General features: G+C 51.0%; 1 protein-coding gene across 2 annotated transcripts in view; it reads left to right on the top strand.

Moving 5' to 3' along the window:
* The window catches only part of RASGRF1 (Ras protein specific guanine nucleotide releasing factor 1), a 103,344-nt gene that overhangs the window by 20,307 nt on the left and 59,865 nt on the right, over positions 1-23,172 (top strand). For both annotated transcript variants that reach the window (XM_029238464.1, XM_029238465.1), the window contains exons 3-5: positions 6,327-6,474; positions 13,000-13,092; positions 15,642-15,895. In XM_029238464.1, the coding sequence (XP_029094297.1) occupies positions 6,327-6,474; positions 13,000-13,092; positions 15,642-15,895 (495 nt within the window). The remainder of the gene's footprint in view (positions 1-6,326; positions 6,475-12,999; positions 13,093-15,641; positions 15,896-23,172) is intronic.

The raw sequence follows: 23,172 nt of genomic DNA, 5'->3' as shown, positions 1-23,172 counted from the left end.
ATTCATACCAAAATTTTCTAGAGACAATGAGACACCACTACCTGTAGAATCTACAAGGGCTGAATTGAAAAAGACTGACAGTAGCAAAATTGGAGAGGGGGTGGAGTAGCCATAAATCACATGATGCTAGTGGGAGCATAAAGTGGTTCAACCACTTTGAAAAATTGTTAGGCATTTCCTTTAAAAGTGAAACGTGCACCTACCCTGTGACCCAGCAGTTACACTTCTTAGTATTTAAGAGAAACGATAAACATCTACAAAAAATCGTGTATGCAAATGTCCTTAGCAGCTTTTTGCACAATAGTCCCAAAACTAGAAATAACCAAGGTGTCTATCAACAGACAGATGTAGAAAAGAACCTGAATACATCCATGCGATGGAATACCGCTCAGTAATAAAAAGGAACCCAATGGGAGGGAGGCTCAAGGGGGAGGGGATATGGGGACATATGTACGCATATGGCTGATTCACTTTGGTGCACAACAGAAACCAACACAGCATTGTGAAGCAATTATACTCCAATAAAGATCTATTAAATAAATATATATATATATGTAACAAAACAGATGAATTTCAAAGTCGATAGGCTGCGTAAAAAGAGCCAGACACAAAGTAGTACCTGCTGCCTGATTCCTGTTGTATGAAAGTCTAAGACAGGCAGAACTCAACTGTGGTGATAGAAATCCAAACAGTAGTTGCTCGTGGGGTGGGGATTGACAGGGAAGGGGCACGAGGGAACTCCCTGGGGTGATGGGAATTTCCTTTATCTCGATTAGGGTGTATGCATTTATCTACCCGGATCCAACTGTATATTTAAGGTCTGTGCTTTCCATTATATGGGCATTAATCCTCAAATTTTTAAAATAAATTCTATCTTTTAGAGTGTTTTAGCTCTCTACTCCTGCAGAACAAATGATCACAAACTTAGCAGCTTAAGGGACTTCCCTGGAGGTCCAGTGGTTAAGACTCCACGCTCCCACTGCAGGGGGCGTGGGTTCGGTCCCTGATCGGGGAACTAAAATCCCACATGCCATGTGGTGCGGCCAAAAAAAACCCCCCACAAACTTAGCAGCTTAAAACCACACCCATTGCTCAGTTTTGTAGGTCGGAAGTCGGGGCTCGGCTGTGGTCTCTGTACAGAGGCCCATGGGCTGAAATCAAGGAGTCAGTCAAGCTGGGCTCTTACCTCGAGGTTCTGGAGAAATCTCTGCTTCCAAGCTCACTCCTGTTGTTGGCAAGAGTCAGTTCCTTGTAGGACTGGTGTCCCTGTTTCCCTGCTAGCCATCAGCTAGGGATGGCTCTCAGCTCCACAAGGTCCTGCCTTCCTTGCCCTGTGGTCCCCGCCATCCTTAAGCCAACAACGGCTCACCAAACCCTTCTTCAGCCCCAAATCTCTGACCTCCCCTTCTGTAACCAGCCAGAGAAAACTCTCCATTTTCAAAGGCTCATGTGATTGGGTCAGGCCCACCTAGAGAATCTCCCTATGTTAAGGTCAGCTATGCCGTATAGTATAGCCTAGTAAGAGGAATAAAACCCATCATATTCATCATCCCAGAGATTATGCAGGGCTTCGAAACCAGGGCAGGAAACTTGGGGCTATCTTAGAATTCTGTCTGCCACAGAGAGGGGACAATGATTCTTTAAGCAACTCACTAAACTGGAGATTGGGTCCAAGTAGCCCATAAAATCCTAATCATATGGGTTTTTGGGGGTTTTTTTTTTTTTCGGTACGCGGGCCTCTCACTGCTGTGGCCTCTCCCTCTGCGGAGCACAGGCTCCGGACGCGCAGGCTCAGCGGCCATGGCTCATGGACCCGGCCGCTCCGCGGCATGTGGGATCTTCCCGGACCGGGGCACGAACCCGTGTCCCCTGCCTCAGCAGGCGGGCTCTCAACCACTGCGCCACCAGGGAAGCCCGACACCACCTACCTTTGAACAAAAACCTCTCGGTACTCACCATCCTTTAGGAAGCCAGGGGGATGTGCCAGTTGGACATGGTTTGTCTTCCCTGGTCAAGCCCAGGGGTCTGAGTCAACCCACTGGCCTCAGAGGAATGTCCTCCTTTGGGCCTATAGGGCTGGGACGGGAGTCACAGTGATGGTCACCAATAAGGGAAACAGTCCCCTTCCCTAGAATAGTTGTCACCAGCCAGTCTGACTCAGGTGCAGCTTGTCAGGCACCTCCTGGGCCAACCGAAGCCACAGGCTCTTCCCTAGGCAGCGGCTGTGTGACCAAAGGACAGGCTATAGGCTCTGAGCGTTATTTCTGAGCGTTATTTAACCTCAGATCGTGCTCATCATGAGAGTATGTGCATGTGTGTGTGTCAAGGGAGAGACCGGCTCTCTTCCACAGCAATACTGAGTAGTAGGTATGCTTGCATGTACCTAGTTTAGTTTTTATTTACGTATACATAGTAGATACGTGGTATATACAAAAATAAGCGCTATAGTGTATGAATAGGTATAGAGACACAGTGTACTCTCCCACCGTATGTATAATAGTCTAGTATTCTGGGATGCCCCCGCGGCGTGTGTATGTACAGCAACGTATAAAATGTAACACCGAGTGTGGCTTGAGGTCTGCATCTCAGCGAGGAGAACTAGATGCAAACCAGACAGCCATGTGGGAGTCCTCTTCAGGGACTGGAGCCTGATTCCGGCTCCAGCTTTGACGCTCCTTGACTGTTATTTGGGGGCAACTCACTTCCCCTCTCTGGGCCTCAGTTTCTTTATTTATAAAATGAGGCAGTTGGCCTTTCTTGATTCCTGAGTATCCTTCCAGCCCTGCGAATCTGTGCATCTATAAAGACAGTGCTGCACAGAGATGTGGATGGACCTAGAGACTGTCATACAGAGTGAAGTAAGTCAGACAGAGAAAAACAAATATCTTATATGAACGCATATATGTGGAATCTAGAAAAATGGTACAAATGAACCTATTTGCAAGGCAGAAATAGAGACACAGACGTAGAGAACGAATGTATGGATACCAAGGGGAGAAGGGGGGGGCGGGAAGAACCGGGAGATTGGGATTGACACATATACACTATTCATACTACGTATAAAATAGATAACTAATGAGGACCTGCTGTATAACACAGGGAACTCTACTCAATTCTCTGTGGCGACCTACATGGGAAGGAACTCTAAAAAAGTGGGGATATATGTATACGTAGAGCTGATTCACTTTGCTGTTTAGCAAGAAACTAACACAACATTGTAAAGCAACTATACTCAATAAAAATTTTAAAAAGAGACAGTGCTGCACAAAGAGGTGCCCAATAAATCTGTATTGATGAGAGGGCGGAGGGAAGGAGAAGAAGGAAGAGCAGGGGGAGGCGGAGTGGGGAGGGAGGGAGGCAGGCAGAGAGGGCCGGTGAAGGGAAGAAAGGGAGGTGCAAACAGACCAAATTGTCCTGCAGATGAGACTCTGGCTCCCCGTTTTGAAGCACCAGGGCGAGTGCCATCGCTAAAAACAAGCTCCGCATTTTCACACCCCCTGGAGCGAGCAGAGATGAGGTGGTGTGAAAATGGATTCCTTCATGCTCTCAGTTGAAGTTCCTTTGCAAGTAAAGACAATTAAGCCTCTTGGGAAGTTGGGAAAACATTAAAACCTGATCATTCTGGTTTAAATTCATTATAATAAGAGATGCACAAAACTCCTCATTTTAACCAAGTAGTACTGCAGACCAAAGAATTCTCTCCCTGCCCTGCCGCACCCTCCCACCTTCAGGGCACAGCTGGGCAGCCTCCTTCTCTGACACCATCAGGGGACCACTGCCTACCACTTTGCTACACAGCCCCTTTCATAGAGCAAAGCTGTTTCCCACCCTCGGCCTCCTGGCCTCCTCACCTCAAACCTGGGGGTTTGTAGGGAAGCTATCATTGTCCCATTTTGCCACGAGGGTCACAGGGACTTAAAGAACTTGTGTAACACACAGCTTCTGAGTCTGTGACAAGAGCCAGTGTCCCTAAACTGGCACCCCCCTGACTAGCCACATCCAGCGTACCTGGAAGGTCATGTCAGTAGATTCCAGACTGAAAAGTGTCCCCTCAATTTAAGTGGGAGATAGTTGGTGACCCCAGAGAGGGACCCAGTTCCTGTGGGTGCTGGGGCCAAACGCCAGCCCGCCAAGGGCTGACGGGTGAAGGGGAAGAGGGACCATGGGGTTGATGAGTGCGGCTGCTTTTCCAACAAGCCTCACCTTGAAGGTGGAAAAGAGGGGCAGGAGTTCAGGGGAGGGTGGGGGAGGGCGATAGCACGTCCTCATCCTAAGTGGGGAGTGACTTGAGGCTTCGCATATGCTGAGGAGAGAAAGCCAGTGGAGCTGTTAGGCAGAATCTGATGCACAGAAATCCTGAGGAGGGGTCAGGGGCTAGGGATGTGGAGGGGAGGGAGATGGTAGTTACCACAGCACTGGCACACCACACAGAGCTTCATGTGTGTCCACAGATTTCATCCTCATGGCAACTCTGCAGGGTATGGACTGTCATCATCCCCATTGTATGGATGAGCAAACTGAGGCACAGAGAGGCTGAGTGACCTATCCAATGTCCCTCAGCTAGTGTGTGTGGGAGCTGGGGCTGAGCCAGGCAGATTAGGTCCAAGCAGGGATGCTGCACTTGAGACAGGATGAGGGTGGGCGTGCCGTGGGGCTGGCGGGAAGTGACAGAACAGCATCGCACATCATGCAGGCTGTGATGTCAGAGCAGGACCGCCTGCAGAGGACTGGGGGGGTGGTGGTGGTGAGGAATGAGGTTGAAGGGGGCCAAAGCTCTGGGGTGGGTGGGGAGCTGGCAGGGACACCAGCAATGTTTCAAGGCCCCGCTGAGGTTGGAAAGTGGGAAACGGGGGGCTGCCCACTGCTGAGAGGGGGACACAGGAAGGAAGACGAGGGTGAGTGCGAGGAGGAGCCCAGGATGCGGGCAGAGGGGAATCTTATGAGATCCTATCTCGTGGTCCTGGGCTGAAGCAAAAAGGGAGAGGAAAGATGGGGACCAGGGAGAGGGGGGACTGGAGACCTCGGCCCCCAAACTTCGTTGCAGACACTCCCAGAGACCAATAAACCAGCGCTCTGAATCTGTGCCTTACAAGTCTCCTGCCCCTGCCGAGGTGGGCACCCCTCCCTGGAATAGGGAGATTCCCTTTCACAGCCTCTCTGCCCTCTGAGACTGGACCCCATTTATAGAATCGGGTTTCTCCCCAGCTCTGACACCTCCAAATGCAGGTGTTGTGGGTATCAGGGAGAAGCCAGGCCTGTGACCTTGGGCAGCCCCCGGCCCAGCTCATCTTCCAAGTCCCACCTGCCTGCCCTTCCCCTCGTCGTGATGCTCTGCAAATCTGAGACATGTTCATTTACACAAAGGCTGGGGCCACTTCTTCTACCCTCTGATCCTTTGGGGTACTCTCTGATCTGGCCCCACCTAAACATCCAGCCCCATTGCTAATTACCCCCAGCACAGGCCTTCCACCTGAGGCTGCCCTTGGATGGGCATGTGCCCAGAGCACTGGGCTTGGAGTCCAAAGACCTAGATTCCGATTCTGGTGGGAGAGAGAGCTCCGCCTCCAGGAAGTCTTCCCTGATTACAGGTCCTTGTTGCTGGCCTGGCCCCTCTTCTGATTCCTACAGCACTAACAGCCTTTGGTGCATGAGCTGGCACCCAGGTATACTGTGCAGGTTCTTCAGATGTCTCCCACACAGTGCAATGTATGTGCCTGACTCGCCTCTGTGTGTCGTCCATTCACTCAGTTGCATCCATGCAATAAATGTTCACTGGGCTAGGCCCTGGGCAGACAGGAGTAAGCAACACAGGCATAGTCCCTGCCATCAGAGAAGGCAGGGTCTCCTGAGGAAACAAAAGTAACCGGACACCCCCAATCAGTCTGGCCAGCGCTATGGTAATAGCACCCCAGGAGTACTGCAGGAACACCCTACACAGTATGGCGGGAGGGGGGAGGGAAGACTTCTGGGAAATGACATTTCAACTAGGACCTACTCTGGGAAAGAGGATGGAGCTAGCCCAGGGAGAGGAGGGAGGAGGCATGTTTCAGACAGAAGATCTGTCTGCGCAAAGGCCCAGAGGGTGAGGGCGGTCGGGCAAGGTGAGAACAAGACCACGTGGAGGAACCAGATGTCAGTGTGAGCCGGGAGCTGGGGAAGGGGCCAGAGCCATCAGTAGCAGCACAGCAGCCAGGTTAAAGCCTCGGGCACTGTGTCTGGCAGTCAGGACCTTCTCCTAAGTGCAGTCTGTGGGGAGCCCCACTTCTGGTTGGATCTCCAGGGGGCCAGGAGGCCGTGGCTTACCTGCCGTGTTCCTCTGTCCACAGCTACCGGACCCTGGCCACGGAGCACGAGGCATTGATGCAGAAGTACTTGCACCTGCTACAGATCGTGGAGACTGAGAAGACGGTGGCCAAGCGGCTGCGACAGCAGATCGAGGATGGGGAGATTGAGATTGAACGGCTGAAGGCAGAGGTGACCGACCACCTGGGGAGCGGAGGAGGCTGGCCGGGGGCCCGGGCCTCAGATCTCAAACCCGGGCTCCCGCAGGGTCAGGGAGGCACATGATGGGCAAGAGGGACCCGCTCCAGCCACGGCTGTGCCAGCTTCCAAACTTAAAGCCAGTGATGCTGGCAGAGTGGGAAGGTCCTGGGGTCAGATCTGGGGTCGAAGCCCACCTCTGCCACTTACCAACTGCAACCTGGAGCAAGTCCTCCAGCCTCTCTGCACCTCCATCCTTAAAACAGGCTGTTTCTCCCTAGCTGACAAGGTTGTGAGGATCAAGTGAGATCATTTATGGGCGAGTTCCTGGTTACTCTGCTGATAGCCACATGGGCAGAGGGGGTGAGGGCAGGGCCAGAGGGTGGCTGGTAGGTCCTTAGATTGTCGCTCGGGCTCAGCTCCAAGGCGGTCCCTTCCCTCTGCCTGTCACAACTGTCCGGAGGCTGAGCCGTTGCTAGGTTAAGCCTTCTAGAACTTCACTACTCAAAGTGTGGTCCATGAAACAGCAGCCCATTAGAAATGCAGAACCTAGGGCCCCACCCAGATCTCCCAAGTCAGAAGCTGCACTTTAACCACATCCCGGGAGATTCTCATTCATGGGTTGGCCAAGGAGCTTGGTCAGGTTTTTCCGTAACATCGGCGGAAAATCCCGAACAAACTCTTTGGCCAACCCAATACATTAAAGCTTGGGAAGCGCTGGCTTTCAGCCCTTAGACACCCCTTACCAGCTGTGCACGCCGCCACACAGTGATCTGATCGCCTCTCACCCCCTCACTTCACCAGCGCGCTCAGAACCATCTGGCTACCTCACACAAGGTCTGCGACTCTGAGCCGAGGAGGGGAATATGAAAACACAGATCCCTGCAATCGGAGTTAGCTGCATAATTTGCAGGGCCCGATGCAAGGTGAAAATGCAAGGCCCCGGCCAGGGTGGGGGAAGTCAGTCTCCCCTTCCCACTCGCCACGGCCTCCACCCATCGTGGGCAGGCCACCCACGACTTCAACCGCCAACTCCCCTAACCTCTGCGCCATGATGCACTCAGTACCGAGATTCAGGTGGGCAAGGAACCCTTGCCAAGTCACCCACCTAATGCACCAGGCAGTATCAGCCCAGGCAGGACAGTTGTCTCCTCGCCCTGCCCTGTGACACCACAGGTATGCACAAGACCCACCTTCTCTGTACCTACACCAGGTCCTGCAGAGGGCGGAGGCAGACAGTGAGATGTGTCTGCTGGGCTGACTTGACCCGTTGTCACCCAGACAGAGGGTTGCAGAGGCCTGGGTCCCAGGATGCCGGGGTATAAGGAATAGGCAGGGAGACAGGAACACGCATGAGCTGAGGCTCCAAGCCCCTGGGATGTGCCCCATAGTCCCATCAGACTCACTCACAAAACGCAAATTCAAAGAGAAGATTCTTAAGAATTTCAATACAGCAACTGCTGTCTATCACCTTTGCAAGAACCAACTGTTACGTTTTCAAGAATTTTGCAAGCTAGTTATTCAACCTTTGGTAGCTTCAAATGGGCTGAGGTAGGAATGCCCACACCATGGAAACTGGCAGGTGCTACCAGTCAGAGGTTTTCTTTCAGAGAGCTGGTCATTAAGCATTTACCGATATCCCATTGTCTACATCTTTTTTCCTAATGTGCAGGACCTGGTGCAAAATAAAAATGCAGGGCCCTTAAGAGTCTCAAAGCAGCACAGCAGAGCTTTAAAGCAAGCGTTGGTCCCTTCTAAGCCTGGAGCCCTGCATGGGTCACACATCCAGGAATCCAGCCCTGTTTCTACTCCCAACCCTGTAGCCCCCACCCCTAGCCCTGGAAGTGACAGGAGATCACATCCAAACAAAAGTCTGCAGAAAGCTTTACCAGGCGTGACTATCCACCTCTATCTTAGTCTCTTTTCTCCCATCTAAACAGCCCTATTAGGCTTCATCTTTCATGACCCAAAGGCTCTAAGGACCATCTAAAACAAAGGGAATGCCTACCTCTGAGGAGAATCATCCCCCCGCCCCACCTCTAGAATGCTCAGTTTGGACCATTTCATTGTTTTGTTGGTTGGTTGGTTGGGGGTTTTTTGGCCACTTTGTGCGGCTTGCAGGATCTTAGTTCCCCAGCCAAGGACGGAACCAGCGACCCCTGCAGTGGAAGCGCGGAGTCCTAACCACTGGACAGCCAGGGAATTCCCCCATTTCATTGTTTTAATAGCTGTTTTCCTCCCATTTATGATGGGAAGTAAATTTGGAGAGTGAAGACAGGCCCTAAAGGGCAAAATAGGAGTTTAGAGGTAGTCGTAATATTTTATTGGCTTGGAAGCACTCAGGACGCTGGGCGGCTGACACTGGAAGAAATAGAAAAGATCTTTAGTTCAGGGTTTAAATAAAAATTTAGGGCTTCCCTGGTGGCGCAGGGGTTAAGAATCCGCCTGCCGATGCAGGGGGCACGGGTTTGAGCCCTGGTCTGGGAAGATCCCACATGTCGTGGAGCAGCTAAGTCTGTGTGCCGCAACTACTGAACCTGCGCTCTAGAGCCTGTGCTCTGCAATGAGAGAAGCCACCGCGATGAGAAGCCCGCACACTGCAACAAAGAGTAGCCCCCGCTAGCCACAACTAGAGAAAGCCCACGTGCAGCAACAGTGACCCAACACAGCCAAAAAGAAATTAAATAAATAAATAAAAGAACTAAAAACATTGAAAAAAAAATTTAGCCATGGGATCGGTTTTGCAAACAAACTTCAACATGGTACCCCATTTCATAAACTAGGTCAATGAGGGGACTACTCTGGGAGAAGTAAGAAAATACGGCCGTGACCCCTCCCATGCAGCCCCTCCCCAGGCCCCCTCTCCAGGGCCCACCCTGCATGCCTTGAGTCCCGCTTCCCATCTCCCCCTTACCATCCTCGCCCCCGCCACCCTGGCACACAACACCCTGTCATACCTGTGCCTTTGTTCACACACCCCCTCTCAAATTCCCTCCATCCTGTAGCCCACCTGTTGGGCTCTTTGTCCTTCAAAACTCCTTCCAGGTAGCCCTTGCCGCTTTCATGGTGAGACCTTCCCATTGCAGTAGGTACATACCTCGCTTCTGGCCTCTCCTTGTCCGATTATAAATTGCCTCTCTGGGGGTCTGACCCCCTTCTGAGGCTGGAAGCTCCTCCCGGGAAGGGATCTGACTCATCCACCTTACCCAGTGGCGAGCTGTGTCTCACCAGTACCCAACCCAAAGACTGCATCTGGATCCGCTGGCGGTGTTGGCACAAAGGTAGACAGTGTCTCACCAATACCCAACCCAAAGACTGCATCAGGTTCTGGTGGCGGTGTTGGCACAAAGGCAGACAGAGATGGGCACCCACTGGGCTTGGAGGAGACCAGAAGAGATCAAGAAGGAGGGAGAAAGAACTGAGCTGCATGGCAAGAGCTACAGAGACCTGCAGGAAAAGCAAGAGCTACAGAGATCATTAGTAAAACCTTGGAGGTTAACAAAAAGGAAAGAACCTGGATTAATTCCACTGTCAATGACTGCACTGACGAAATGCATTCTGGATGAAAGACACTGTCTCCAGAGGGGGAAGTAGGATGGGGCAGAAGCCCATGCGCTATGCCTCAAAGGGGTGTGGCAAGCAGGGTTTTCCTCTGATGGGTCAAGGAGGCCAGACCATGGGTGGCCAATGGGCGGGGGCCAGCAGAGACACCAGGCTTTGAGCCAGGTCAGACAGCTGGAGCTGGACTCTAGCTGGCAAGTTGGGTGTGAGCCAAAGTCCCCACTCTGTATGGCCTTCATTGACAGGGGTCAGCTGAGCAGACCCTGAACGTCCAGCAAGCAAACCAGGGTCCAAGGCAAATCCATCTCCAGAAGAGACCTGCCAGGGTAAGAGAAAGGCTGCCTCCGTGAGCTCACCTGACACTGGCTCCTGGCAGGGATGGGCTGTAGCCCAAGACTTCTGCAGGGTCCCCAGGCTCACAACCCTCTAGAGCTTTGCCCACCAAGCCTGATCCTTAAACAAAGACTCCAAGGCTGCTGGCACTGCCTGTGCACATAGCATAGTACCTGACCTAATTGCATCTATTTTTTGCCCTGGTCCCTGCTGAGTAGATGTCCTGGAATGCCTCTCTCTGAGACAAGCGCCAGTTTTAAATACAGACCACACACACACACACACACACTGCCATCCAAAAGAAAAAAAAGGTTTCCGTGTGCAAATCTCAAAACTGGCAAAGAAAGCAGACTGGCAAGGAGGTGACAACATCAGACCAAAGGTGAGCATCGACTGGGCATCCTTGCATCTCTGAGCTCTCCAGTAGTCTGCCTCTGTGTGTGTGTGTGTGCGCGCGCGCGCGCTTGTTCCTTAGGCCTTTAGAATACAGATCAAAGAATCAGCCTTTATTTTAATGTGCAGATGTTCCCAGAGAATGGAAAGAAAAGGTGGGGGGGAGAGAGAAAAGAAAAGCCCATGTCGGTGCTGAATATTTCTCAGATATTTTCAGCCGCTCTCCAAGCACAGGCCAGGGTAATTTTAGCAACCGGCAAGTGGAGAGCGGGTAACTGTTCCATCTTGCTTTCAAAGTGCTCAATTCGCTCAATTGTGAGAGCCCATTCATTCTGCACTTCAGCAAGTGGCCTTGAGGGGACAAAGCCATGTGCTCTGAAGAGGATAGAGGGGCTCTGGCTTTGTGGCAGTGTTTGTGGATTCCCCTGAGCTGCTATCTTTAGTCGTGAGGGGCTTGATGACTGCAGTGTTTTCCTGTGGTTGAGGTTTTTGTTGCTGCTGCTTTTCTGATCCTTTTGAAAAAAAATTTTTTTAATGAAACCTCTTTTATTATTTTTTATTTATTTATTTTTTTTGCCGAGCTATGCAGCACGTGGGATCTTAGTTCCCTGACCAGGGATGGAACTCGTACCCCCTGAAATGGAAGCGTGGAGTCCCAACCACTGGACTCCCAGCCAGGGAGATCCCTGCTCTGATCCTCCTTTAACTTACTTACTTATGTAGCCAACAAATGTACGTTGAGCACCAGCCGAATGCTAAGCACCGGGAGCCCAGGAATGAGTGAAACGGGGTGGTCCTTCGCCCACAGAGCTCACAGCCGCGATGGAATAAATCAGCATTGCCTGCATTTTCCCGGGAAAGTCCGCAAGCCGTGGGAGCCTTGGTGGAGGACCCCCAGCAGAGACTTGCGGACTCGGGGGTGGCAGGAAGGAACCTACCCAGGGGCTACACCGCAGGCCCATCCACCTGAGCGGTGCCAGAGGCTCCGGCCACAGTATGGCTAAAGGCACCCCTTCTCCTGGTCACCACCCCGTTGGTTTTGTTCTTGCAGCTGGGCCGACCTCTCTGATCCCGAAATATGGCAAATGGAGATTCTTAGATCAGCCCAAACGTTCGTTTCCAGGGCTGTTCCATTTTTCTAGGCCAGCAGTTTCCAGGTTGTGCTCCAAAGAGGGTTCCAAGTCAGAGAAGCGCTTCAGGGTTGTCCCAGGACGGGACAGCCAAGCCAGCAGTGCTTTCATCTGAAATCCTGCTGGGGCTCCAGGACGGTTTTGTTTGAAAAAAATAATGGGACTGCCCAAGTGCCCATCGACAGATGAATGGATGGCAACACGGGGTCTGTACATACAATGCCTTAAAGAGGAAGGAAAGTCTGACACATGCTGTGACATGGGTGAACCTTGAGGATGTTATGCTGGTGAAATAAGCCAGCCACAGAAAGACAAATACTGTCTGATTCCACTTAGGCGAGGTCCCTAGAGAAATCAAATTCATAGAGACAGAAAGTAGAAGGGCGGGTGCCAGGGGCTGAGGGAGGAGGGATGGGGAGTTAGTGTGTTTTGTTTTGTTTAGGCTGCACTGTGTGGCATGCGGGATCTTAGTTCCCTGACCAGGGATCAGACCCACACCCCCTCCAGTGGAAACGCAGAGCCTTAACCGCTGGACCGCCAGAGAAGTCATTAAACTCATTATTAAACTCATTAAACTCATTATTGTTTAATGAGTACAGAGCTCGGGAAGTTGAGAAAGTTCCGGAGACGGATGGTGGTGATGGTGCAATGTGAATGTACTTGATGCCACTGAACTGTGCACTTAAAATTGGTTAAAATGGTAAATTTTATGTTATATATATTTTACCACAGTAAAAATTCGAAAGTAAAGGGACTGATGGTTTAGGGAATAAGGAAGAGAACCACAGATTTGGACCAAAGCTCCCAGATTACAGATGGGTTGCCTGCAGTCCAGAGAGTGCCTCACCCAGGGTCACTCGGAGTCAGAGCCCAGCTGCCCTGGACCCAGGTGGACAGGGTCCCGGTCCAGTGCTCACTCACCGACGTCTGGCTCGAAACCTCCCACAGAGCAAAGGACACGAGCTGCAGTACCACTGGTCCTTGGGGAGCACGTGGCAGGGCGCTCACTCACCACACCACGGCCTGGTGGCAGCCAGAGGGGTGGGGCTTCCACCAGCTGGTGCCGCTCGGCCCCTGCAGCTGACCTGTGTTTCCATTGCAGATCGCATCCCTGCTCAAGGACAATGAGCGCATCCAGTCCACCCAGACTGTCACACCCAACGACGAAGACAGTGACATCAAGAAAATCAAGAAGGTCTGTACCATCTCTCGGGGCTGGCAAATCTGCCCTGGTCCTCTTTAGAGAGCCCCCTGGCACAGCCCAGGGTCTGCAGTGTCCACCTACTGTCCCACTGCTCCCGGGCGTGCCACTCCCACCTCCGCTCCAAAGGCAGAATCAACAGCCCCTCACCCCAGACCAGCACCTCGTTGAGCCATGTTTTCTGGTTGTCTCTGTGAGGTAGGGTGGTTCAGCCCATTTGACAGATAGGAGAACTAAGGCTCCAAGAGATGGAAGAGTAGACAGAGCCAGGGCAGGAACCCAGGCTGTGAGACTCACAGCCGAGAGCTTTCCTCACAACCCTGGGCAGCCTCAATGAGACCCCAGGCCACATATCCACTGTCACAGCCCTGCATGCCCGCCCTCCCCCCAGCTACTGTCCTGCGAACACCTCCTCCTTTCATCCCCGGCAGACGTCAGCATGGGAGCCGGCCTCTGTGACACCCCTTAGCTGGCCCCACTGGTTTTACACTATTAGAGGCTAGGAGAAACATCTCAGAAGGTATGAGAAAACTGCCCGGTGGCAGAGATACTGACCAGCACCATAGGCCACCCCATGGAGGGGCGTGTGGAGAGGAAGAGTATGGTCTGTGTTTGCAGCTTGCCAGACTTGAAGCAGGGGAGCCTGACTCACCGTAAGAAAAACACACGAAACCAGAAAATCCTCCTTGTTGAGAGCGTAAAAGGACACCAGCGCCATCCAGACCAGAAAACTGCAAACTGGCATCCCACAGGCCAAGTTCAGCCTACCAGCATGTTTGGGGTTCTTAGCCCACACGGTGTTTCTTTTTTCCCTTTTTAATTTGTTGCCAGTGCTTTAAAAGCTAAACATTTCACATAAAAATATGTATTTCTGGTTTCTCAAAAATAGGAAGAGCTAACATTCATTACGCACTTTCCATGTGCCAGACACTATTCTAGGAGATTTATGCAGATGAATCTGTTCCTAACTAAAAGCCCTCTGAGGTTTTATTATTATCTGCGTTTCACATGTGGGGTTGCTGAGGCACAGAAAGGCAAAGTGACTTCCCCAGGTCACACAGCTAAGTATTTGCAGAGTCACATTTAAACCTTGGCCACCAAGCTCCAGAGCCCACATCCTTGGTCACTGGGACACATGATCTCTTGGAAAAGCAGAAGGTCTCGCAGCCCTGGGCCCACCTCCTGCACACAGTGACTGCTGGCCCCAGGCCAGGTGCTCTCCCATTAGTGCCCACCCAGCCGGCTTCAGGATCTATAGGACCTGCCAGGCCCCCATGGACATTGGGATTTGCCACCAGTGCCACCTGGGGTCTGAACCAAGCCCCGCCCAGGCAGGGATGCACTGGCCTTCCTTCTCTGCCGTGGCCCCACTGGGCTTCCCGGCCCGTTTTGCAAAGCCATTCTGGTTGGAACATTTTTTTAAGTACCACCTGAAATGCACCTCCCTCCTTTTGTTTTCACCCTCCTGGGGCCTCAGAGCAAGGCCCTTCTTTATCTAGAAAAGCTTCCTCTCTTCAAGGAGATCTGTCGTGCTGAGGCCAGGCCTCTCCTCCCCAGGGCAGACGTCCCTGGCCAAAGGTCTGCACCCGGACAGTTGCACCTGCTGTGCACTGTGCATGGCCAGTGCCCTTTGCAGCTGATAATATTTTGATGAGTGCCTTGGCAGGATCTCCAGGTGCCCCCACCCCAGCACCACCCAGCACCCTTGCTCCTGGGCCCTGGGGCCCTCCCTGTGCAGCCCCTGAGCTTGCACACAGCTCAGCAGGAATGGTGGGGAGCTACATGGTGCCTTGGTTGGAAGCGTGCATATCTTAAAACAGTTCTCTGTGTCTGTGAATCGAGGCCCTTCCCAAGTTCTTGCCAGAACGAGGCCAGGCCAAGCAGCCCGACTCCAAGTCGGGCAAGTCAAGTGTCTGTGTTCACTTCCCCGCGGAGGTAGAGGAGAGGCTCCAGGCGGGCGCCAATGAGGCCCAAGCATGAGATTAACTAGTTTGCCGCACTGAATTTGATAATCGCCCTCTATCCAGACGAGCTTTCATTGAAACTTCTGGGCTTTCAGGCCAGTCATTAGGCAAGAAGAGGTGTGAGCCATGCCCAGCACAGCCTGGCAACCCTCTATGCTCAAGCCCCCTCCCGTGATGGGGACTCAGGGCCACACTTTTCCTCCTTCGGAGGATGTTGCCAAAGCAATCTGGGGGATGTGGTTTAAATGCAGAGGGCCGGGGCAGGGCCTGGGGGTTTGCATTTCTAACAAGTTCTGGGGAGATGCTGATGCTCCCGTGCAGGGACCTCACTTTGAGTCCAGCCGTCATCTCATTAACCCCATGGCACAGATGGGAAACAGGCTTAGAGGAACCAAAGGGCTTCCCCGGCACCACGCAGGCAGAAGCACCAGGCCTGATCTTTTGCCTCAGCTCTTTTCCCTACGTGCCCGGCGTGGGGGACAGCAGGGCCTTGGCCCCTGCCCTTGGGGCGCTCACAACCTGGAAGGACCAGAGCAGCTGAGGCTAACGGGAGACCCTCCCGCTGGTCTCGGCGCCCAGGTGCAGAGCTTCCTGCGGGGCTGGCTGTGCCGGCGCAAGTGGAAGACCATCATCCAGGACTACATCCGGTCGCCGCACGCCGACAGCATGCGGAAGAGGAACCAGGTGGTGTTCAGCATGCTGGAGGCCGAGGCCGAGTACGTGCAGCAGCTGCACATCCTTGTCAACAACTTCCTGCGCCCACTGCGGATGGCCGCCAGCTCCAAGAAGCCTCCCATCACGCACGACGATGTCAGCAGCATCTTCCTGAACAGGTGAGCACCCTGAAGCTCAGCGCCCCCTCCCGGAGCCCTTGGCTGAGGCGGGAAGAGGGAGCCTAGCCGGCACCGAGCTTGGACGCGAGCCCTTGACTAGTCCCCGCCAAATGCAGAGGAGGAAACTGAGGCCCAGAGAGGAAGGAAGCTGCCCGAGGTCCCATGACGAGAAGCCAGTGCCCCAGCTACTGCAGGCAGGAATACAAACAGAGGCCCACGTAGTATATGTCTAAACTAGTGGTTCAACTGGGGCAAGGCTGGGAGACCTTTTTTTTTTTTTTTTTAATTTATTTTTTGCTTCAGAAGTATCAAGTAGGATCAATGGCTGGCAATCCCTGGGAGGCAATTTTTTTTTAATTTTATTTATTTTTTTATACAGCAGGTTTTTATTAGTTATCCATTTTATACATATTAGTGTATATACGGGAGACATTTTTGATTGTCAAAACTTGGCGGGGCTGCAGGGGAGGGTTTGCAACTGGCATCTGGTGGGCAGAAGTCAGGGATGCTGCTGAACATCCCACCGTGCACAGAGCAGTCTCCCACAGCAGAGAATTCTTCCACCAAAAATAATCGTGCCAAGGTTGAGAAACCCTGGTTTAAATGTTTGCAAGTTATAAATCAAGCTACAGAAAACCACATGGGTTCCATTCTTCTACCTTAATATCATCGTCATAACGATCTAGAAGCCAGGTCTAAATTTTTAGAATTCTGAGTCCCCTTAGCGTTGGGCTGTGTATCACACTACCCACATATCTTACGAAAGCAAGGCTGAGCTGATGGCTGCCCTTCTGCCGTCAACCTCTTTTTAAAAGTCTTAGGAAATGGTTTAAATGAGCTTTTTGGTAGGCATGAAAATTGGGTAAACTAGGTAAAAGCAACAAACATGAAAACCTATCAACAGAGTGCTATTTACAAATGATTCTCATTCAGGAATTAAAGTAAAGCACTATGTGCTCCAGGTTGTTCATTCAGCTGCATTTCTTTTAAAGTATCCATCATTCCAGTCATTTCACTAATTGCAGCTGGCCCTCATCCACGCCCTCTGCAGAGGTGTTTGGGACCCAGGGTCACCTCCCCTGTGCCCTGCTCTTCCCCTTTACCTGCCAGTGTGCTGTGACGAGTTTAGGGACCTGTGGGACACCCGGAAGGAGATGGGGTAGAGGCAGTGGACGTGGGTCTGATTCTGAGAGGTTGAGCCGGAGATGCTGAAAGTCACTGGGAGAAGGACAAGGACAGGGACATTGGGATGCTGACCCAATGGATGTGGATGAGGTGTCGGAGTATGGGGACATGGTGGGGGTGGGGAGCAGGGGGAGGGGAGTGGCTTTTAGCCTCATTAGACCTTCTAGAAACTGAATCACTGGGCCTTACAAGGTTGCTTTTTTTTTTTTTTTTTTTTTTTTTTTGCGGTACGCGGGCCTCTCACTGTTGTGGCCTCTCCCGTTGCGGAGCACAGGCTCCGGACGCACAGGCTCAGCGGCCATGGCCCACGGGCCCAGCCGCTCCGCGGCATGTGGGATCTTCCCGGACTGGGGCACGAACCCGTGTCCCCTGCATCGGCAGGCGGACTCTCAACCACTGCGCCAGCAGGGAAGCCCAAGGTTGCTTTTTAATATACATTTCAAACGCAGTTTTTAGAGAGTAAATAAATGCTTTGATTTCTTTATTAAAACAAAGAAACTAGGTATTATTGTTTTGTGAAGTCAGGTAAGATTTTCTCCAGAAACTACAGTTGGGTCTTTTAAACTCAATGACCTGGAATTTGGCTGAAAAGTGTGAAGAACTTGTTTCTTCCTGAATAAACTCCAGACAGCTCAGCTGGAGTCACAGCTTCTCAAACGTGAACGCTGGGCCTCACCCCGAGCTTCTCAATCTGTAGATCTGGAGTAGAGCATAGGGATTGCATTTCCAACAAGTGTGTAGGTGCAGCTGCTACTGCAGGTCCCAGAGCACACGGAAATGAGAGGCTTGAGATAACCGCAGGGGACTGCCTGTATTGGAGGCTCGGCCACGGACCTACCTGAGAAATACTTCAGGAGGCATTGTAATAGTTCTAGGTTGTCTGTGCTTTCCTTGCATTTTAGGCCACAGTTGCAAACTTTTGGTGACCGTTTATCATAACCACTAAGAGATAAAGATGCCCTTTTGTATTTATTTAATCTTTGCATGATTTTGTTACACTGCATTCAATGGAATTCTTTTCACCTGTAATCTTTGGTTAAGAGTATTCATACCAACTCACAGAATGTGTTCAAAAGTTGTTTGAAGAAAATCACAACATGGTTTTATATTTTTGTCTGTTAGTCACTGCATGGATCAGATCAGATGCCTTTAACAGAATAAACAGGAGGGAAGAAAGTCCCCTCTTTTGCTGGTGTCCTTCTAAGCCCCTGCAAGGCCTGTTTCTCCTTTTCCACAATGTGCCCAAGGTTGACTCTTTCCCATCTTAGCAGTCTCATTGATCCTGGTCAAAATAGCCCCAGCCTGATCAATCTTTAAGGCCTCCAGAATATGGACTCTAGCGGTCCTCAGAAACACTGACCAGGGAATGGGACCTGCCTCTTGTAGGTGTTGGAGAATCAAATGAGAGCTCACGTAAAGCATCTAGTACAGAGCCCAGCATAGCCCAAGTGCTCATAAGAGCTAGACATTAGTACAACAGGAAAGCTTCACTCTGATGCACCCTGTGAGAAACTGAATTCAAATCTAATGTGGAGGGAGCACTTCTCAACTCAGTCTGTGAGGCCAGCATTACTCTAATACCGAAATCAGAAAAAGGCATTATGAGGAAAGAACACTACAGACCCATATTGCTCATGATCATAGATGCAAAATATTATAAAATCGAATCCAGAAATATATAAAAAGGATAATACATCATGACCAAGTGGAATTTATCCCAGGAATGCAAGGTTGGTTCAACATTGAAAATTAATCAAATGTTTTACTGTATTTTCTTACAATATTAAGTAAGAAGAACCAATGATCCTATCAATGGATGCCAATCTGAGGTGACTGGCTTCTCTCCACCCCCTGGCCCCTGTTCTCCATCGGGAGCAGGTCGGAATTCTTTCCTTCCCCCGGGGCCCAGGGTGGGGCAGGAAGAGCTAGAAAACGACTGCCTTCTAATCATTCACCCCTCACTATATGATCCACTGGGTACCTAAGAGTATAAGCTTCACTGTCTTAACCTCTGTGCTTTTTGTGAGCACAAAGAACGGCTGAAATTTTTTTTCATTAACTGTATAGCAACCCTGCACAGCACTTTGCGTGACTGAATGTTTTGGACTACACTCACCACGTTAAGATGGTGTTTTGTGGGGCCGGCTTGGTGCCAGGCTCTCTGTAAGCACTTGGCCTACATAATTTCCAATCCTCAGAGACGCCCCATGAGGCTGGCACCAGAGATCAGAGAGGTGACGGGGTGTGCTCAGGGTTCGGGTGGGCTGTGATTTTAACCCAGTTCTGTTTTATGTGAAGGCCTGTGCTTCCCCCCTGCTGCCCTGTTAAATAATAGTCTGGAATCTTCACCGACCCCCATCCTCCTTATCCCCCTGCCAGCTCATCACAGCCCAGGTCTCAGCACGTACTCCTGCCCACGCCTGCACTGTCGAGAACTTTCGATTGTATGTGAGCCTAGCCTTCCCTCTTACCGTGTAGGTGCTGTGGAGGCCAGATCCGGGACATGAACCGTCCAGGTCTCCCTGCCTCGGACCACAGCACAGAGTCTGTATGTGTCACAGGTCAAGGGCGGAGGCTGCCAGCCCACTCACTAGAAGGCATTTCTGCACATAGCTTTCCCCTGGATTTGCATTTAGGCTGAAATGTACAGCCACATTAGACAGCTGATGCCAATTTGGTGATTTCATTTGCTGGAGTTCTTTAAAAGAAGTCCTTGAGAAGAGAGAGGCCTCTCTCCAGGTTGGCAGATTCACGGAGGATGCTGCAGAGCTGGGGAGGGGCTTAACTGTGTGCTTCTTGAATGCTGCGGGGGGAATCTTTGAAGTAAACATGTGCACCAGGTTATGTTTAACTGAAACAATGAGCATATACTCTTGGGCTATTTCCCTTTAATAAAAACCATGCCCAGCAACGTGTGCTTGGAGCCACAGGCATTGCCCCGTGATGAGAGGCATCCCGCCTGGGGGACAGATGGTTCCTATCTTGATGCCCGCTCTGATTGATTGGCAGTGGTTGCCTGGAGTCCTGGGTGGAGAAGAATGATGAGGCTCAGTGGGGGCGTGTGCTGCCATCAATTCGTCTTGTCTGCATGGCCTGAGGAGTGAGGAGGGACAGGCACAGGGTGAGGCTGGAGTGAAGAGGCCTGGTTCTGCCCTCCACGGGCCAAGCCCTGTGTACCTAGGACCAGCCTTGGGCAAGTCACACTCCTTTCTGGGGAACCAGGCAAAATGAGCACTTCCCGAAGCAGACAGGTCACTTCCTCTCCCTAGAATTCTTCCCACCCTACTGTCGTTCCTATTTTCCTCATGACAGCTGTCTCCTACTCTTTTTTCATGTCTTTCCTTGGATGTCCCTGACCACCCCCGTGCCCCTTGTCACCGTTGGCTTATATGTTCCCTTGTTGTGTGCTTCCAGGGCCCCCATGCTGCCCCTTTTGTAGCATTCATTGCGCTTAAATAATGATTTCTTCTGTGTAGAGATTCCCTGCTGGACTGTCAAGTGTGCAGGGCCATAGAGTATAGTTGCCCCAGCTGTGCACTGCACAACTCAGGGACAACATTCACATAGACTAGGGATCAGCAAACTTCTCTGTCAAGGGTCAGATAGTAAATATTTTAGGCCTTGTGGGCCAGAGGGTCTCTGTCAAAACTAGGTGGTCTTAGGCAATCCTAAATGAATGGGTGTTGCTGTGTTCCAATAAACCTTGACTTATGGACACTAAAATGTGAATTTCATCTAATTTTTACTTATCGTAAAATATTCTTTGGATTTTTTTTCCACCGTTTAACATTATAAAAAGTCCTTCTAAGCTTACAGGCTGTACAGAAACAGAAAGTGGGCCAGTATTCTATATGGCAAGATTCCATGTCGTAAAGACGTCATTTCAGCCAAATCATGCTATACACTCAATATAATTCCAATCGAAGTACAGCCTAGCAGAGTGATTTTAACGTTCAACTGAAGGAGTAAAATGCATGTAAATAGATCATAATGTTCTGAAAAAAACAATGAAAGAAACATTTCCTACATTAATTAAAATGTATTAGAGGCCTATAAATACATTAAAAGTAACGAAAACAGCGTGAGACTATTGCCAGAACAGGCCAATAGTCCATCAGAATAAAATACAAAGTCCAGAAACAGACGTAGGCATGTATGAGAATTTAGTAACAAAACAGGCAGCTTAGCAAAGCAGTGAAAGCAGCTGTAGTATCTGATAAATAAAATGGGGCAGTTGGCTACAAACTGAAAGAAAGATTGACGTTCACATCCCTTACTCACATCCGACACCAAAGTAAACCCTAGGTAAGTATTTATGTGTAAAAATGAAATAGTAAAATAAAATATAGGTGAGTGTGCATGCAGTCTAAGAGTGGGGAAAGACATGATGCCTGAAGCAAAAACACAGAAAGAAAATCTCACAGGGCAAAATGGAAAACCTTCAAAAAACACCAAACACAAATAGCTGAGCAGAAAAATATCCGCAGTGTGTATGTTAAGATTATACGCTTAATATGGGGAGTTATTTTACATTAATAAAAGTGAAAATAGTAAATGGACATGACTCGGCAGTTCCCCAAAGAAGAAATTCAAATGGCCAATACAAAGGGAAAATGTTCAACCAACCCACTCACAATGATTTTGTAGAGCAAAGCGAATCCAAATGAGATCATCTTTCTCTTATCAGATAGGTAACAATGGTAGTTTCTGAGTAGTAGGATGACAAGTGAAATCCTCACAGTTTATAGTACCTTAAAAACAGAGGCTTCATCTATGATATTTTTATAGTCCCAGCTTATGATGTTCCTAACGTGCTACGCTACAAGTCCATGCTGTGAATCCTGCACAGCGCATCCTGCAGCCGTCTGTGGGAGCCGTCCGGGAATGGGGCGGTGCTCGGGGGCATCCAGAGCCTCTCAGCTCCCCAGGAACCCCTGAAAGTCCTCCTACCTCCACCCTGCCCCGCATCAGGGCCCACGGTCTCCCTTCTGTGCACTTACGCGCACCCCTGGACTGGTCTCTTTTGAACTTTTCTAAGGGTCTTCCCATGTGGACGACTGAAGTTCTTCACGTTGGTGCAGTACATGTTTATCTATTCAGTAACTAGTTCAGGGGCCACAGACAGGAAGAAACCAGCCCTGTCAAGGGTGAATCTGTCACAGACTTGTTACCTGAAAACTGCAAATGACTTCAGCCATCAGGCGGGGCCCCTAGTCCAGAAATCACGGTGTCACCGCACCTGGGCGGGCCTGTTCTTTTGGGACTTTAGGGAGATGACAGTTAATTCACGGTAATGAGAGGAGCCACTCTCAGGAATGAGAACTCGGGAGTGTTTCTGCTACTTAGATACCTGTTAAAGGCCCTACCGGCTCCAGCCCTTCTGCACATCCTGCGGGTGTGATGGAGTTATAGGCTCTGCTCTTCAGCCGTAGGTGCCGTGTTCTGTTCTCTCTCCCCACCACCACCTCTCACCTCCCTCACCCCTTTCTCTCTTGCAGCCCTCCCTTCTATTCTTTTTCACACCCTTTTTCTCCCCACCCACCCTGTTTTCTCTGCAGAGTGGGGTGCTCAGGGCATTTCAAACTCCTCTGGGGTCAGGGAGCCCCGTGCCTCCCAGGCCCACCGTGAACATGAGGTCCCAGGCCCCCATTGGCTTCCTGTGTCTCACAGCTCAGGGGCGTCTCTGCGCCCACCCAGCGCCTTCCACTCCCTGCCCTTGTCCTGAGAGTGTGAGACCCCAGGATGGGGGTTTGCCTTCAGGACACAAACTCCTGGGAGAGGGGACAGCACCCAATGACAGAGCCAGTGGGGACTTGAGGGGGCCAGGGAAGCCAGCAGCCGCAGTGACCCCTCCTCGGCCGGCTTCACGGGCATTTGACTGCATGCTTAGAAAAACCGTGCTTAATTTGAGGCTCTGCTGTCACCATCCTGAAATTCCTAATCATTGGTTAACAAGGGGCCGGCGTGTTTGTTTTGCGTTAGGCCCCGTAGACTGTAGGGTCCACCCCACTGATGGGGTTTCTCGTGGGGTCTCACCTGAGAAGGTTTGCTGCTATAGTCCCACAGGCAGTGACAGCCCCTGCCCTCTCCCC

This window comes from Monodon monoceros, unplaced genomic scaffold, assembly GCF_005190385.1.
Source record: "Monodon monoceros isolate NGI ecotype Baffin Bay Population unplaced genomic scaffold, NGI_Narwhal_1 Super_Scaffold_21, whole genome shotgun sequence".
Classification (NCBI taxonomy): domain Eukaryota; kingdom Metazoa; phylum Chordata; class Mammalia; order Artiodactyla; family Monodontidae; genus Monodon; species Monodon monoceros.
The sequence above is the reverse complement of the archived record's forward strand: the minus strand, read 5'-3'. Positions and strand labels throughout refer to the sequence as shown.